General features: G+C 41.2%; 1 protein-coding gene across 1 annotated transcript; it reads left to right on the forward strand.

The window, feature by feature from the left end:
- Positions 1–6,686: 6,686 nt before the first annotated feature.
- LOC121937480 (parvalbumin beta-like) lies at positions 6,687–13,460 on the forward strand. Its single transcript, XM_042480688.1, has 5 exons — positions 6,687–6,833; positions 7,418–7,485; positions 10,870–11,002; positions 11,348–11,457; positions 12,895–13,460. Exons 2-5 carry the CDS (start codon positions 7,425–7,427, stop codon positions 12,918–12,920), a joined length of 330 nt encoding a protein of 109 aa, XP_042336622.1. The 5' UTR covers positions 6,687–6,833; positions 7,418–7,424; the 3' UTR covers positions 12,921–13,460.
- The last annotated feature ends 299 nt before the right edge of the window (positions 13,461–13,759 follow it).

Here is a 13,759-nt window from a genome sequence, read left to right on the forward strand (position 1 = left end):
AAGTCATTTTCAATTTATGGGGTTTTCTTGGCAAGATTTGTTCAAAGGAGGTTTGCCATTGCCTTCCCCTAAGGCAAAGAACATGTGACTTGCCCAAAGTCACCCTTTCAATGCGTTTCATCAGAAAGGTCAATAGAGGATAAGGTTATCATATCAACAGCTACGAATTATGTGGGCAACACATGACCTCTCTTATCAAATGCAGCATCATTCTCTTTTATCAGTCGATGGGACACATGCGTGGAGGGGGCTGCTTTTGCATTCATGTGCCGCTTGCGGGATTCCCATTGGGCATCTGCTTGGCCACTGTAAGAAGAGAATTCTGGACTAGATAGGACTCCAGTCTGATCCAACAAGATTCTTATGTTCTTAATACTATCAGGTTGAGTAGAGATTTCAGCAATGTTTGAACTAGCAGGTGTGGAGCCTAGAAAATGATCCTTGGCATGAGAAGAGAGTCACCATAAATATGACCCTGTTTTCCCCACTGAATTCATTTGGAAGGAAGGAAGGAATCCAATATGTAGCACAGGATAGCATGCACACAACAAGTGTGCCATGGGTTGATGTGGCTAGATCGTAGTGTAAGGGGAGCATTCCTCCACAGCTTGCAATAGGATATCGCACACAAACAAAAGAAGACTGTTATTTAGCAAACAGGGCTGGATAGAGAACAGGGATTATTTCAGAAGCATTCTCTATGGAACTCACCTTCCTCTGGTGCCATCTATTGGCACATTGTAACCTAATCATATTTGTTATTTGCCACTGATAATTCAAATTATGGCAACTCAATGAATGAGGAAACACAACACAGAGGTTCAGATCCGTCAGTGGCAAGCCCACAATTGGCGAGGTCCCACTGTAATGCCTTATTTTGGAATGCAAGGTGACTTCCAAAAATTAAAGCAAATACAGTTCAAGTCATTTACAAAAAGAAATGTTACAAAATTATAAAAGATTATTGATGAAGTGCAATTAAACAAGCCACAGAATTGTTGTTATGTGCCTTCAATGCAACTTTGACTCATAGTTGACTCTGTTTTCTTGGCAAGATTTGTTCAGAGGGGGGTTGATATTGCAAACTGAGGCTGAGAGGGAGTGACTTACCCAAGGTGGGTGTCCAGTGGGTTTCCACAACTGAGCAGCCATTTGAACCCAGGTCCTTCAGAGTCCTAGTCCAACATTCAAATTACAATCCCACACTGATTGTATTAAAACAAATCCATGCAAAAACCTCAATACTACATTTCTCTTATTGCCCTCGCTAAGAGATGCATTATGGCTAACATCAGTTTCCCTGGTTTGAAAACTCCTTCTGTGAAGATTCCTTTTACGACTTTCTTGGGTCTGTCATTTTTTGCATTGAGGTGCTCAGCTGGTGCACCAACCAAAAGTCCCTTTGCTGTGACCAAGAGTTCCACGCCATTGAAATCCTTCCTGGCAGCCAAAGTGCAAGTCTGAGTTGGATTGCCTTTGAAGTGGAGGGATCCCTCTGCAAGGCAGGCAGCTGGCATGGCTTGCTGCCACTTCCACTGCTGCCCTATGCCATGTTTAATAGGGTTTTACAAGCCTCGTTCGCAGTCTCTCAGTCTTGCAAAGCTTCCAGTCCCTCTTAAAAATGGTGCAGGGCAGCAGCAGAGGCGGAAGCAAATAATCCATGAGGAATCAACTCTGCAAAAGCGGAACCCACAAATGCAGAGGACCAGCTGTAATCCATGGTCCTTATTTTTGTCTTCTTTATATTCAGTGGTAAACTTGTTTTGGCACCTTGCTCCTGAAGTTTCCTTAGTAGGCGTTTCAAGCCTTTGCTATTTTCTGCCAATAATATGGTGTTATTTGCATATCATAAAGCGTTGGTGTTCTTCCAGTTCTCACATCTGCTTCCTCGGAATCTAATCCTGTTCTCTGTACAATATGTTCTGCATATAAATTAAAAGAGAGAGGGTGACGAAATGCTTGTCTGACCCCTTCCTTGCCAATGAGAATCCATTTCGTTTCTCCATATTGTTCCCTGACAAGGGCCTTTTGTCCAGAGTGTAAATTAAGCAGAGTTGTGGCATTCCTCTTTCTTTTGGAGCAAACTATAAGTTTTCATCATTTACACAGGAGATTATCATATGGAGAAAAGGACATCCCTGTCCCGTCTATGTCCCATACTTATCATGTGACCCCATCATTTCCCTCATTTTTCATTAATGGAATAACCCATCAATACTAGGGACAGGACAATTCCACTTTGCTAATAGGATAGCCACCAGATAAGTGTGACATGTATGATGTTTGTGGGGTTTGTTCTTCTCCCATTCTCCCTGTTTAAAACACGCTCCTTTTTAATATCACAAAAAATCCATTATCAAGAAACCAGAACTTTATTCACTGTCCTCCAACCCTCCTCCTTTTCCAGAACCATTTGTTTCTCCCCAGCATTATACAGGACTATAATGCCTCAGGTGTGATAGCAAGGAGCGTTGTCAATTGACACATACCTGTGTTCTTCTATTTTTGACATGGTAGCCTGGGGTCAGGAGAAAAAGCATGTTGTGTCATAGAGAAAACACAGGATTATTTTTGTAAAAGTAGTAAAGCAGCAAGAGACAGAACTAGTACTGTATCTCACCTGCTTTAGAAAGAAGGCACCTTCATCTGCAATTTCCAGTGCTTGAAGTGCGCTGGTATTTGTTCAATGAAATATTTGCATTAAACAGGTATCTATTGAATGAAAAATAGAACACTTTGCTAACTTTTGTGTATGAATTGACTGAAATGTGAATTCCAAGTCCATCTGGGCTCACTAGGAAGTTGACAGCAGAGGACCATTGGCAGACAGACATATAACTGGGTTTTGTTGTGGTTTTGTTTCCAGGGCCAGCCCTACCATTAGGCTGAGTGAAGCAACTACCTCTATACTATATACTATAGTATATATACACTACATATATAGGACAGAAATTAGCTTCTTTATTGGATCAAGAGAAGAGAATGGTCTCAAGTTGAACCTTAGTCTGGTTTCATTTCTTCTCAAGTTCTTAGAGGAAAAGGAAGCACTGTGTCTGTTCCCTGTTCATGGCAAATAATCTGCCACCGCCATTCTTGAAGTAAAGTTTAATTTCCAGTCTTGTCAGCTTCTGTATATGAAATAGATAGGGCTGCCATCTTGTTCTTTGCCTCAGGAAGAAAAATGCCTTGGGTCAGCTGTCTTCATTATATGTCAACAGACTGCCCAGGAGCTGTGTCTGTTCCACTTGCCTGTCAGCCATTTGTGGCCCAATGAATTTGACAGGGTTTTCTCAGGCGAGGCATATGCAGAAGCGGTTTTTGCCATTGCCTTCCTCTGAAATTTCACCTACAGCGCCTGGCATTCCTTAGCAGTCTGCCACCCATGTACTATCCAGGCTTGACCCTACTTAGCCATTTTCATAGGCACATATTCAAAAGAAGTGTCAGACACATTCTGGCAAACTTTGGTTCAGAACACACTGCAGAAATAATCTGGTTTGAGACCGCTTTGACTGCCCTGGCTCGATGCTAGGCAATTCTGGGAACTGTAGTTTTGTGAAACATTTAGCCTTCTCTGTCAAAGAGCTCTGGCACCGCAATGAACTACAGTTCCCAGGATTCCCTAGCACTGAGCCAGGGCAGTTAAAGCGGTCTCCAGCCAGATTACTTCTGCAGTGTGTTTTGGACCTTTGAAAAGTTCCATGTAAAACACAGTCTGCAAAAGGAGTGAAGATATTCCTCATATTACCATTGTAATTTAACTTGGATCCAAAACACACTGCAGAAATAATCCAATTTGAGACCACTTAAACTGCCCTGGTTCAGTGCTGGGGAATCCTGGGAACTGCACTTTATTGTGGCACCAGAGCTCCCTGAAAGAGAAGGCCTTTAGTTATGCCTGCCTTAGTTATAGAGAAATTTTACTAATAGAATTGCTTTGAATTAATTCCTTTGTTTTGGAACGCACCACCAGAATTTGTGATCTGGATTGAGTTGTTTCAACCATCAAGTCCCTAGCGAGAGCTTGGAGAGTTACTATTCCACAAGTATCATTTTACCGCTGCTCAGTTATGGGAGAATTCAGAATACCATTACACTCAAGTAAGGGCCTGAACAGACAAGTCAGATTAAATCTGCTTCGGGTCATTTTGGAGGTATGCTGTTTAAATGATGCATGCGTCCTAAGAGTCTGGAAGCTGCACCAAAGCCATGCTCCAGTCCTTAAGACTTTGGCATGGCTTCCAGCCTCTTAGGACGCATGCATCATTTAAACAGCATACCTTCAAAATGACCTGAAGCAGCTTTATTTTGGCCTGTCTGTTCAGGCGCCTACTTACCAAATTGTGCCTGATTCTTTCTCCCCTTCCAGAGAAGCAATATTCAAGTGCTGAGTGCCAGAGAGCTCACAGATTTGGAATGGGCTGACGTCCAGCCTGGCAAAGTACAGGGAGTTCCTTCTTATAAGATGACCTACTTCTGGTACATTTCCAGCTATCCTTCACACCTTTGTATATAATCTCCATTTCTGCCAGAAGAAATTACATTTGGGAAGGCATCCAAATGCTTTGATCCATCTGACTATTAACATAGTAGTAAATGTTCAAATGCAAGCATTCATCATAGGATCATCCCTTAGGAGAATCTAAGAATTTAGAAAGTCTGGATTAACCTATATGGATCTCCATGGGGAGCAGAGACCCTTCCACACTACGTAGGCCACATTCCCGCTTTGCGATCCAAATCAATGGATCGGTTCAGTAGTATAGCATGGTTCACACTACATTTGCCCCAATTGCATTTTCGTGCTGCAAAATAAAATAACCCACTTGTGGTTCACACTGACGAATGAATTGATTCAAAATGGATCCGCTCCAGCCAACCAAAGGGCAAATTTAAATCGATTCCGATCTGCATCTGGTTCACACTTGTGCAGAATCGATTTATCCAAAAAGATACTGAAAAAAAATCAGCATCAAAAAGATGTGGGTTAAATGGGTCTAGCACATGGGCCCCCTCTCCAAATCGCTTCAGCGATTTGGTTCATGTGCGAACCAAGATCATTTAAACAGGTTCAAACCGATTTGCAATCTGGTTTAAAAGGTAATGGGAATGAGGCCATAGTTACAGCTCTACCAGTCAATTTTTCACATATGGAATTGGGAGATTTGTAGTTTATGAAGGGTGATTTAGACTTCTGAACCAAGGAGCATAATACATCACCATACTAAAATTCCCAGGATGCCATACAATATTGGCATGGCAGCTGAAGTGGATTCATAGAGCCATAACTGTGTAGTACGAAAGGGCCCCAGGTCTTTGGAAAAGCAAGAAAGTCATAATTTGCAGGATGAAGTCATAGCAATACCCAGTTGCTTCAAAAATCCATTTTCCTTCCAGTAACTATAAGGACTGCAGCCGAACTCAGAGGGAACAGCAAAAAGTGATGGGGGTAGGGATGGCAGATGACTTAATAGTTAGTCCCTATGGACTAAAAAGTCTTAGCAATTTGATCCTCTGAGCCCAGACGTCTACATCAACCCTGCTATTAGACTTGATGTTGAAGTTATTACTAAATGATCTTCAATAGTTCATGGAGCAAATGAGAGGATCAGTCACAGTTCATGGCTGAAGGGTGGTAAATCTAACTGGAGGAACTGTTCACGATGCTGCACCCTACCTTCAATATTGGTTTGGCACCTTGGGATCGCTTTGTTCATGTTCAGACTGAAACCCATAATGGGTTCACGGTCCTACTGACTTGTAAGCCACCAGCCAACCTACTGAGTACTGCAGATGGAAAACTGCCCTATGTCTGTGAAATGTTCCTTTGCATGAAAATGTTTTGAGTGACTTGGAGTTTGGGTAATGAGACGCTCAATAAGAATAATGCTAGTAGAGATAACAAATGTCAGGGATACATTTAAAATATGATTTGAATCTGAAAACTGCACAACACATCTGTGCATTGTGAAGTCGAGGGCTTTCATGGGCAGCATGCATAGCTTTTTGTGGGTTTTTCGGACTATGTGGCCATGTTCTAGAAGAGTTTATTCCTGACGTTTTGCCAGCATCTGTTGAAACATCACAGATGCTGGAGAAACATCAGGAACAAACTCTTCTAGAACATGGTCACATAGTCCAAAAAACCCACCAAAACCTACCTCTCTGCATGTTTATTCAATAGGTCGCTCTCCCAGGTAAGTATGTAAAAGGCTGCAGCTGGGAAGAGGAGAGAGAAGAGGGATTAATAATTGATAATCATATATTTAATACATATTTTGGATGTATATTTCCTACAGACCAGGAAGGCTGGAAGATTATAGGCAATGGAGTCCAAAACAGAGTTCTTAGTCTACTTTTGCAAGCCATTCTACCAAATACTCTGTTTTAACCTCCATCCAGCTTCATTGAATCCAATTGGTCTGGTTGGTTCTGGGGGATAAAAATGACAAACTTCTCCTAGTGCGACGTTTAATTGAAAACTGGGTAGAAATAAAAATGTTAAAGATCCAGAAATTATGTCCCCCTCAAAGGCCGATGGAAGTTTGGGAGAGCATTTCGGTGGCTTGAGAAACCTGTTATATTGTCTGAAAGACCCGATGTACATTCCTTTGGGATATAAATATCAATTTGATTAGCTAGCAGGTCTTGTCAGCTACAGTATCTTATCCCCCGGGGCATTTGAGCAATGACGCGGTCCCAGGACTTCTGTAAAAGGCCTGGGGGATCTTAACTATAGTCTATATAAGACAGGGTCTCTGCCCAAGCAAACCACCTAAGAGGAGAGAGACCTTTCTGCCTATTCCTCTCAGCTTTGGAAAACAGCCGTCAAGGTGAGTTTAGCTTTTGATTCGAGAGGGCTTCTTTATTTTTTTTATTTTATTTTAATTTTTTTACAGCCATTGGTCACAACTAAGCCACAAAAGTAACTTCATGGAAACTATCAAGATCCCCCAACCAAACAAAGCAGCCAATGTGGAAGAAAAGAGAGTTTTATCTCTCGGATTTGGGGTTTGCAAGAACCGGGAAATCAGCTGCGATGGAAGAAATGAAATGAAACGAAGCTGGGGGCTTTGGTTTTGTTTTTTGACCACCCTAGCAAAAAAATAAAATTATGGGTAGAGAAGAGGATTCTCAATCTTTTCTGCGGAAGGAACTCTGCTCACTTCTGCCCTGGACTTTAATCTTCGCTCTCATTGCTACCGTTTGCCTGAGATGACAAGGAGAGGTCATGCCACTCTCTGCAGAAATGCCAAGATCAACCGAAACTCTCCGGCCGGCGCTACAGCCATCTGTCCGCAGATGATCTCCTGCATCTTGCAATCTCTCCCCAAAAATGTTATTATTTCCCCCCCATCACTTTACTATCTGTCTTTACTGTCAGCTAATTCTTTCTCCCTCCTCCTCCTCCCCTTAGCTTGGACATGGCTCTAGCTGGTATTCTGAGCGATGCTGAAATTGCAGCTGGCCTGGCAAGTTGCAAAGGTAAATTGCTTTATCTTGACAAGTTTTCCGGTCCTTTTTCCTCCTTGCAAAGTGATAAAAATCTGTAATTCCCTTTCTTCTGTTTTCCATTCCTGACCCTGGTTGTCCAGTGCTCAATGAATCCAGTGCTCAATGAATCCAAATTCTTTCCTAGCTGCGTTTGCCAACGCAGCATAATTATCATATAATATAACCAGATATAATTATAATTATTGGCAAAATGATTATAATTATTCCACCTTTCCCCCCTTTCCCAGACTCAAAGCTGCTTAGTATGGTTAAGAGAAGTACACCTTAAGAGAAGTACACCTTTAAAACAAACATTTAAAATAGAATAAAACTAATAATAGAATTAAAAGCAGATAAAAGCAATGTCTTTGTAATACTTTTTGGTGGGTTTTTTGAGCTATAATGTCTTTTTTTCTTCACAAATGCACAAAAATAAGTCTTATATAGACTCATATAGAGTGCAGCACATTCTGAAAGGTCCCTACTAAAGCTAGCTAAATAAAGGGCCTTTATGGATGGCCCTTGCGGTCTTTTCCAACTCTATGATTCTATATAAATTAAAGCAAAAGGAAACAAAAGGAGGGGGAAATAGTATTGCAAACAGATATATGCATGTATGGGATCAAATCCTACTTCTGGTATAATGTTAAGGGTTTTTTTAAAGTCAAATAATATAATTCGATATTTAATGACAAACAGGAATCATGAATTGGAAATCTATGTATTTATTTAGATATTTATTCCATTTCTATGTTGCTTTTCCCCCGGCACGGGATCCAAGTTGGCTTAAAAAGTTAAAACTGTTATGTGTTAAATTACATATAACTGTTTTCTAATCTTTAATATATTTTTTTTCTAAAGGCCAACCTAATATTTCTATCAGGGATAGTGGTGATATTTGTATTTTAAATTCTCTAGATTATTTCTGACAGCAATGTAGCAATTAATTTTCTATCATCATTGTGTGTGTGTGTGTGTGTGTGTGTGTGTGTGTATAGGAACACAGCACTATTGTTTAGGACACTGGCTTAATTCTATATGCTTGCGTTGTCTTCTGGGGAGATTCAGTTTAATTCAAGCTAGCTGCTGTCATCGTCCAGCTGTCACTGCAAGCAACTAGGCGCATGGAACAGGTGGCTCTGGATGTGCATGCACATTGCCAGTTGCTGTATGAAAAAGAGCCATCCAGCCAATTCTTGCACTGTCCAGGGAGCTGGACTGGAGGATCTCAGAGATCCTTTACACCACAAAAATGCTCTTATTATGAGTCACTCACATATGTCTCTCTGGTGCATCCCGCCCACATTCCTAGAAGCATAATATATAAGATAATAAGGAGTACTGAGTATTTCAGAGACTGGACAGATTTAATATAGCACAAGCTTTGATTGACTAGAGCCCACTTAAGGACTTCTGCCTCTGGCTGGTCCAGTTTGCAATGCAGCAAAAGCAGACAGAAATAAGGAAGGTATACTATGCAAGAACTACCTATAAAAGAACCTTCTTTAAATAAGAATCGAAAGCTTTAGAGTATGTTAGCTATATACCATGTTAGCTATATACCATGCAGAACGTGGGGAACAGTTAAAAACAAAGGCTGGAATTTACTAAGGCAACTACGGTTCCATGATTTAGAGTTAGTGATTTGCAAATGGTTGATATGTGAAAAGGATCTAGGAGTCCAAGTGGACCACGAGATGAACATAAGTCACCAGTGTGATGTGGCAGCTGAAAAGGCCAATGCGATTCTAGGCTGCATCAATAGAAGTATAGTGTCTAGTTTGAGGGAAGTAATAGTGCCACTCTATTCTGCTTTGGTCAGGCCTCTCCTGGAATAATATTGTGTCCGGTTCTATGAACCACAATTTAAAAAGGATGTTGAAAAGGTGGAGCGTGTTCAGAGGAGGGTGACCAAAATGGTGGTTTGGAAACCATGCCTTATGAGGAGAGACTTAGGGAGCTGGGGATGTTCAGCGTGGTGAAGAGAAGGTTAAGAAGTGATATGATAGCCCTGTTTAAGGATTTGAAGGGGTGCCATATTGAGGATGGAGCATGCTTGCTTTCTGATGCTCCAGAGAATAGGACCTGGAGCAATGGATTCAGACTACAGGGAAAGATATTCCACCTCAACATTAGGAGGAACGTCTGGACAGTAAGAGCTGTTTGACAGTGGAACACAATTCCTTGGAGAGTGGTGGAGTCTCCCTTTTGGAAGTCTTCAAACAGAAGCTGGATGGCCATCAGTTGGGGATGCTTTGACTGAGAGTTCCTGCATGGTGGAATAAAGGGGTTGGACTGGATGGCCTTGTGGTCTCTTCCAACTCTATGATTCTATGAGAGTCATGATCCCTATGGATTCACAACTAAGATGGCTGTATAGCTAAGTACTATAGTTGATACAGAATCATGGCCGAAAACCATGTTACAGTATCTGCTTTCAGAAAATAGTTAGCTTCCATTCTTTTTTAAAATTCTTTCCGATTGTTCAAAAGTAATTAAAGTAGTCATTTCCCCTTTATTTTGCATCATCATCATCATTTTATTTACAGTCATAGACCAAAATATATTATTAATAATATTATTACCCTGCCTACCCCCAGAAATTAATACACAGTTACAACTGTAATCCATAAAACATACAATAGGTACAAAATGCTCTAAATTTCCATCTAAAATCGGCAAGATAAAAGCTAAAATTAGTACAATTTCATAAGTGATACAATGCTTTAGCATAAGAAGTAATTCTGAGTAAGTAGACTGCAGTCTACAAAAGCTCAGGTTGCCAACTTCCTTATTTCAGTTAGCCTCAAAGGTGCTACAAGACCTCTCTGCATATAATCCCTGTGTTATATTTACCCTCATAATGTTTGTTTGTGGGTAGCAATGATAGGAGCAAGAACCTGGCGACCTTCTCTATAATTTGTGCATCTGAATCGTTTCCCCTGCTTTATGTTGTTTGTTTAAAAGCATCCATATGCTAGCCTGCGGTTGCTAAGAACAGCAAATAGCCATAAGGAATGGCTTGAAAAAGCTGCCTGCGGTAGGAAGGGGAATCATATGGCCTTCCAGACATTGTTTGGCTGTAAATCCCAGCAGCCCTATCTGGTATAGCCATTGGGAAGCAATCCTAAGGACTGGAGCGCAGCTTCGGTGCGGCTTTTGGCCTCTTAGGACGCATGCATCATTGCAACAGCATACTTCCAAAGTGACCCGAAGCAGCTTTATTTTGGCCTGTCTGTACAGGCCCTAAGTTAGAGAATGGAGTCCTGGTTTATTTGTATTGTGACCATAAAACGCACGACTAAAGCATGTTTCCTTATGTATTCCTTCTCACCCCCATACTTCACCTTCATTTACTGTTTCTCTCGTTTCAAGACGCCGAGACCTTCAGCTGCAAGACCTTCTTTGCCAAAGCAGGTCTCCACGGCAAATCTAAGGAGCAGCTGACGAAAGTCTTTGCAATCCTCGACCAGGACAAGAGTGGATACATTGAGAGAGAGGAACTGCAGTGAGTAAAAGGGAAGGAGGAGGGGGAAATAAATGGACAAAGAAGTGGAATGACATTTTTAAAAAAGCAAGAGAAAGGGACGTAATAAAGGCAACAGAAAGGAGAAAAGAAAGGAGAGATTAGGGCTGCAGAAACAATCCAGTTTGACCTCCAATGAATACCAGGTGCAAGTATTCCTTGTTTAAGGAAACCCTATGAGATTCATGTGGATTCACCATACATCAACATGCAACTTGAAGGCAAGCACACACACATTTCAACACACAAAGATACACATACAGACACACACAGAAAGAGATAGCTATACTATTGCCCATCCCTGATCTCTCCATTCTTCTCTGCTAGGAAATTCCTCCAGAATTTTGCTGCATCTGCCAGACTTCTGACTGACAAGGAGACCAAGGCTTTCCTGGACGCAGGTGACACTGATGGAGACGGCAAAATTGGAGTTGACGGTAAGATTAGACCTTTAAAAAATAATTCCCCTCTAATTCTGATTTCAGCCTATGAGTGCTGATATCACTGCTGGTATGATATGATAAATGAGTAAGGTGGAAGATCCCTATATGTTTTGCATCTGGCCACCCTAATTTTGCAAGAGACTTCTTTGTACTCTTGCAAACTAAGGTGCTCCCACAAATCTATTCAGGCTTTTCTGTGTGGGTGATCACTACCTATTACATCAGCACTCATATCAGATGCAAGGATTATTTTAAAACAACCTAAAATCCATTTCAAAAGCCATTTTTAAGCCCACTTTCAAACAGCAAAGGCCTTAGGGTATAATACATTTTAGGTTGTCAGCTGGAAGATTGCGAAGATGGAACCAGACTGGACGCTCTTGGGAGGGAATTGTACAATTCAGGTGCTGCTACAAAGAAAGCCATTTATGCACTGGAGTAGCTTCTTAGGATGGTGGGTCTCACAACATGGACTCCATCAGAGATCTGAAATTCCAGGGAAGCTCAGAAAAAGAAGAGGTGGTTGAGGGGCAGATATCCTGGGCCCAAGCTGCTTAGGGCTTTGTCTATCAAAACATAGACCAGTGATGGTGAACCTTTTAGGGGCCGAGCGCCCAAACTGCAACCCAAAACTCACTTATTTATTGCAAAGTGCCGTGTTCCTCTGGCTTTCTACTAACAAGCTCTGGCAAACTCTGTGCTGGGGTGACGGCACATATGCCCACAGAGAGAGATCTGAGTGCCACCTCTGGCACACGTGCCATAGGTTCGCCATCCCTGACATAGACCTTGAACTGATGTTTAGAAGCAAATAGGAAACCAGTGCAGTTGGTTTAGACAGGTAATATAATGTCTCTGAAGGACACACCAAACAGATGTCCACACTCTCCAGCGTTTCATACATGAAAACCAGGACATGTGTGATCAAGTCAAGGAGGCCAAAGCTATCAATAAGTTAGAAGCTGCAGTAGTTTGCTTTTGCTTGAGCCTTCTCCGCAGATTCACGTTTCTCTGCCCACTGCTAAGTTAACTACCTTTGCAATTCGAACTCAGTTTGAAGCCTTGAAACAAGCTGAAGATAAAGGAGGAAAGTGCAAAGAGGAGGCAGAAACCAGGACATTTAAAATCAGCTGCAAACGTGGGATGACAGAGGATTAATTGAGACAGTTGGAAGATATGGTTGTCTGGATGCTGCAGTTTTGAACTACGTTTTGCACGACATTTTCCAAGGGCATCCCCATGTTGTCTATTTACAGTATTTTAATCAGGCCGAGAAAATTGCACCAAGGGTAGTTGGCATTACAATTCTCCCTCCTCTATAATGGTTCAGAAACCATCCAGACAGAACTAAATTGGTCATTATGGCAGAGAGCAAAATATTTTCCTAATCCAAAAATAATGAAATCTGCCTTTTTTCTCCTTCTTTTCTAGAGTTCATAGCCCTGGTTAGTGCTTAAAGTGATCAAGAGGAAGACCAAGCTCATTGTATTGTAAAACACTCTTTCTTACTGCAAAGTTGACTATTTATTTATACCTTTTTTTACAGTGAAACAGCATTAACAGTTGCCAGTATCTTGTTTCTTATTGTTGGAGAACTGTGTTAACTCACAAAACCCCCCACTGTTTGATCTCTATTGCTGTCTAGTGTTGTTAAATCCGTTAACGAAAAAGGGGCTCAACACCTGAGACAAAGCTGGAACCTTTTGGAGCGGTACTTCGAACTTTGACGTTTCATTTTCGGTAGGCGCTGTTATTAGGAAAACTCGGTCAAAGTGAGATTTCAAAAGAGATCTCCGAATCAAAGGTTAGCCGATACAAAAGGACAGAGGATAAGAAAAATCACATCAGGTTTTTTTGTTGTTGTTGAAACAAGTATGTTTAAAGGGAATGCTTAAACTGGTCTTTGCCTTACATAACCAGCTTCATCAAATGCCTTGCTGTACAAACACTGGTGGAATTGTTCATTCATACCTATAAAGTGACTTCATCTTTCACAATTTATGCTTTCGTCCTTACTTGTGTAGTCTTTTTCTGTCTTTGCTTACATGACAAATGGATATTTGATGACCGAACCACGATGATATTGTCATGTTTTGAACAAATTCTGGTACAGTTTGGGTTATTAATAAAAATCTGTTGTGGGGATTCAGAGTTCTGTTGCGTAGCTTACACACATATTAAAACCTAGAGAAAGGTATGACCACTTGATGGCACTCCTGCTTTACTCAAACGTGTTATTTACACAGTATCACAAAGTACTATTTCTTGAATAACAAACCCTAGAATCACAGAGGAA

Source organism: Sceloporus undulatus, chromosome 8 (assembly GCF_019175285.1).
Source record: "Sceloporus undulatus isolate JIND9_A2432 ecotype Alabama chromosome 8, SceUnd_v1.1, whole genome shotgun sequence".
Lineage (NCBI taxonomy): Eukaryota > Metazoa > Chordata > Lepidosauria > Squamata > Phrynosomatidae > Sceloporus > Sceloporus undulatus.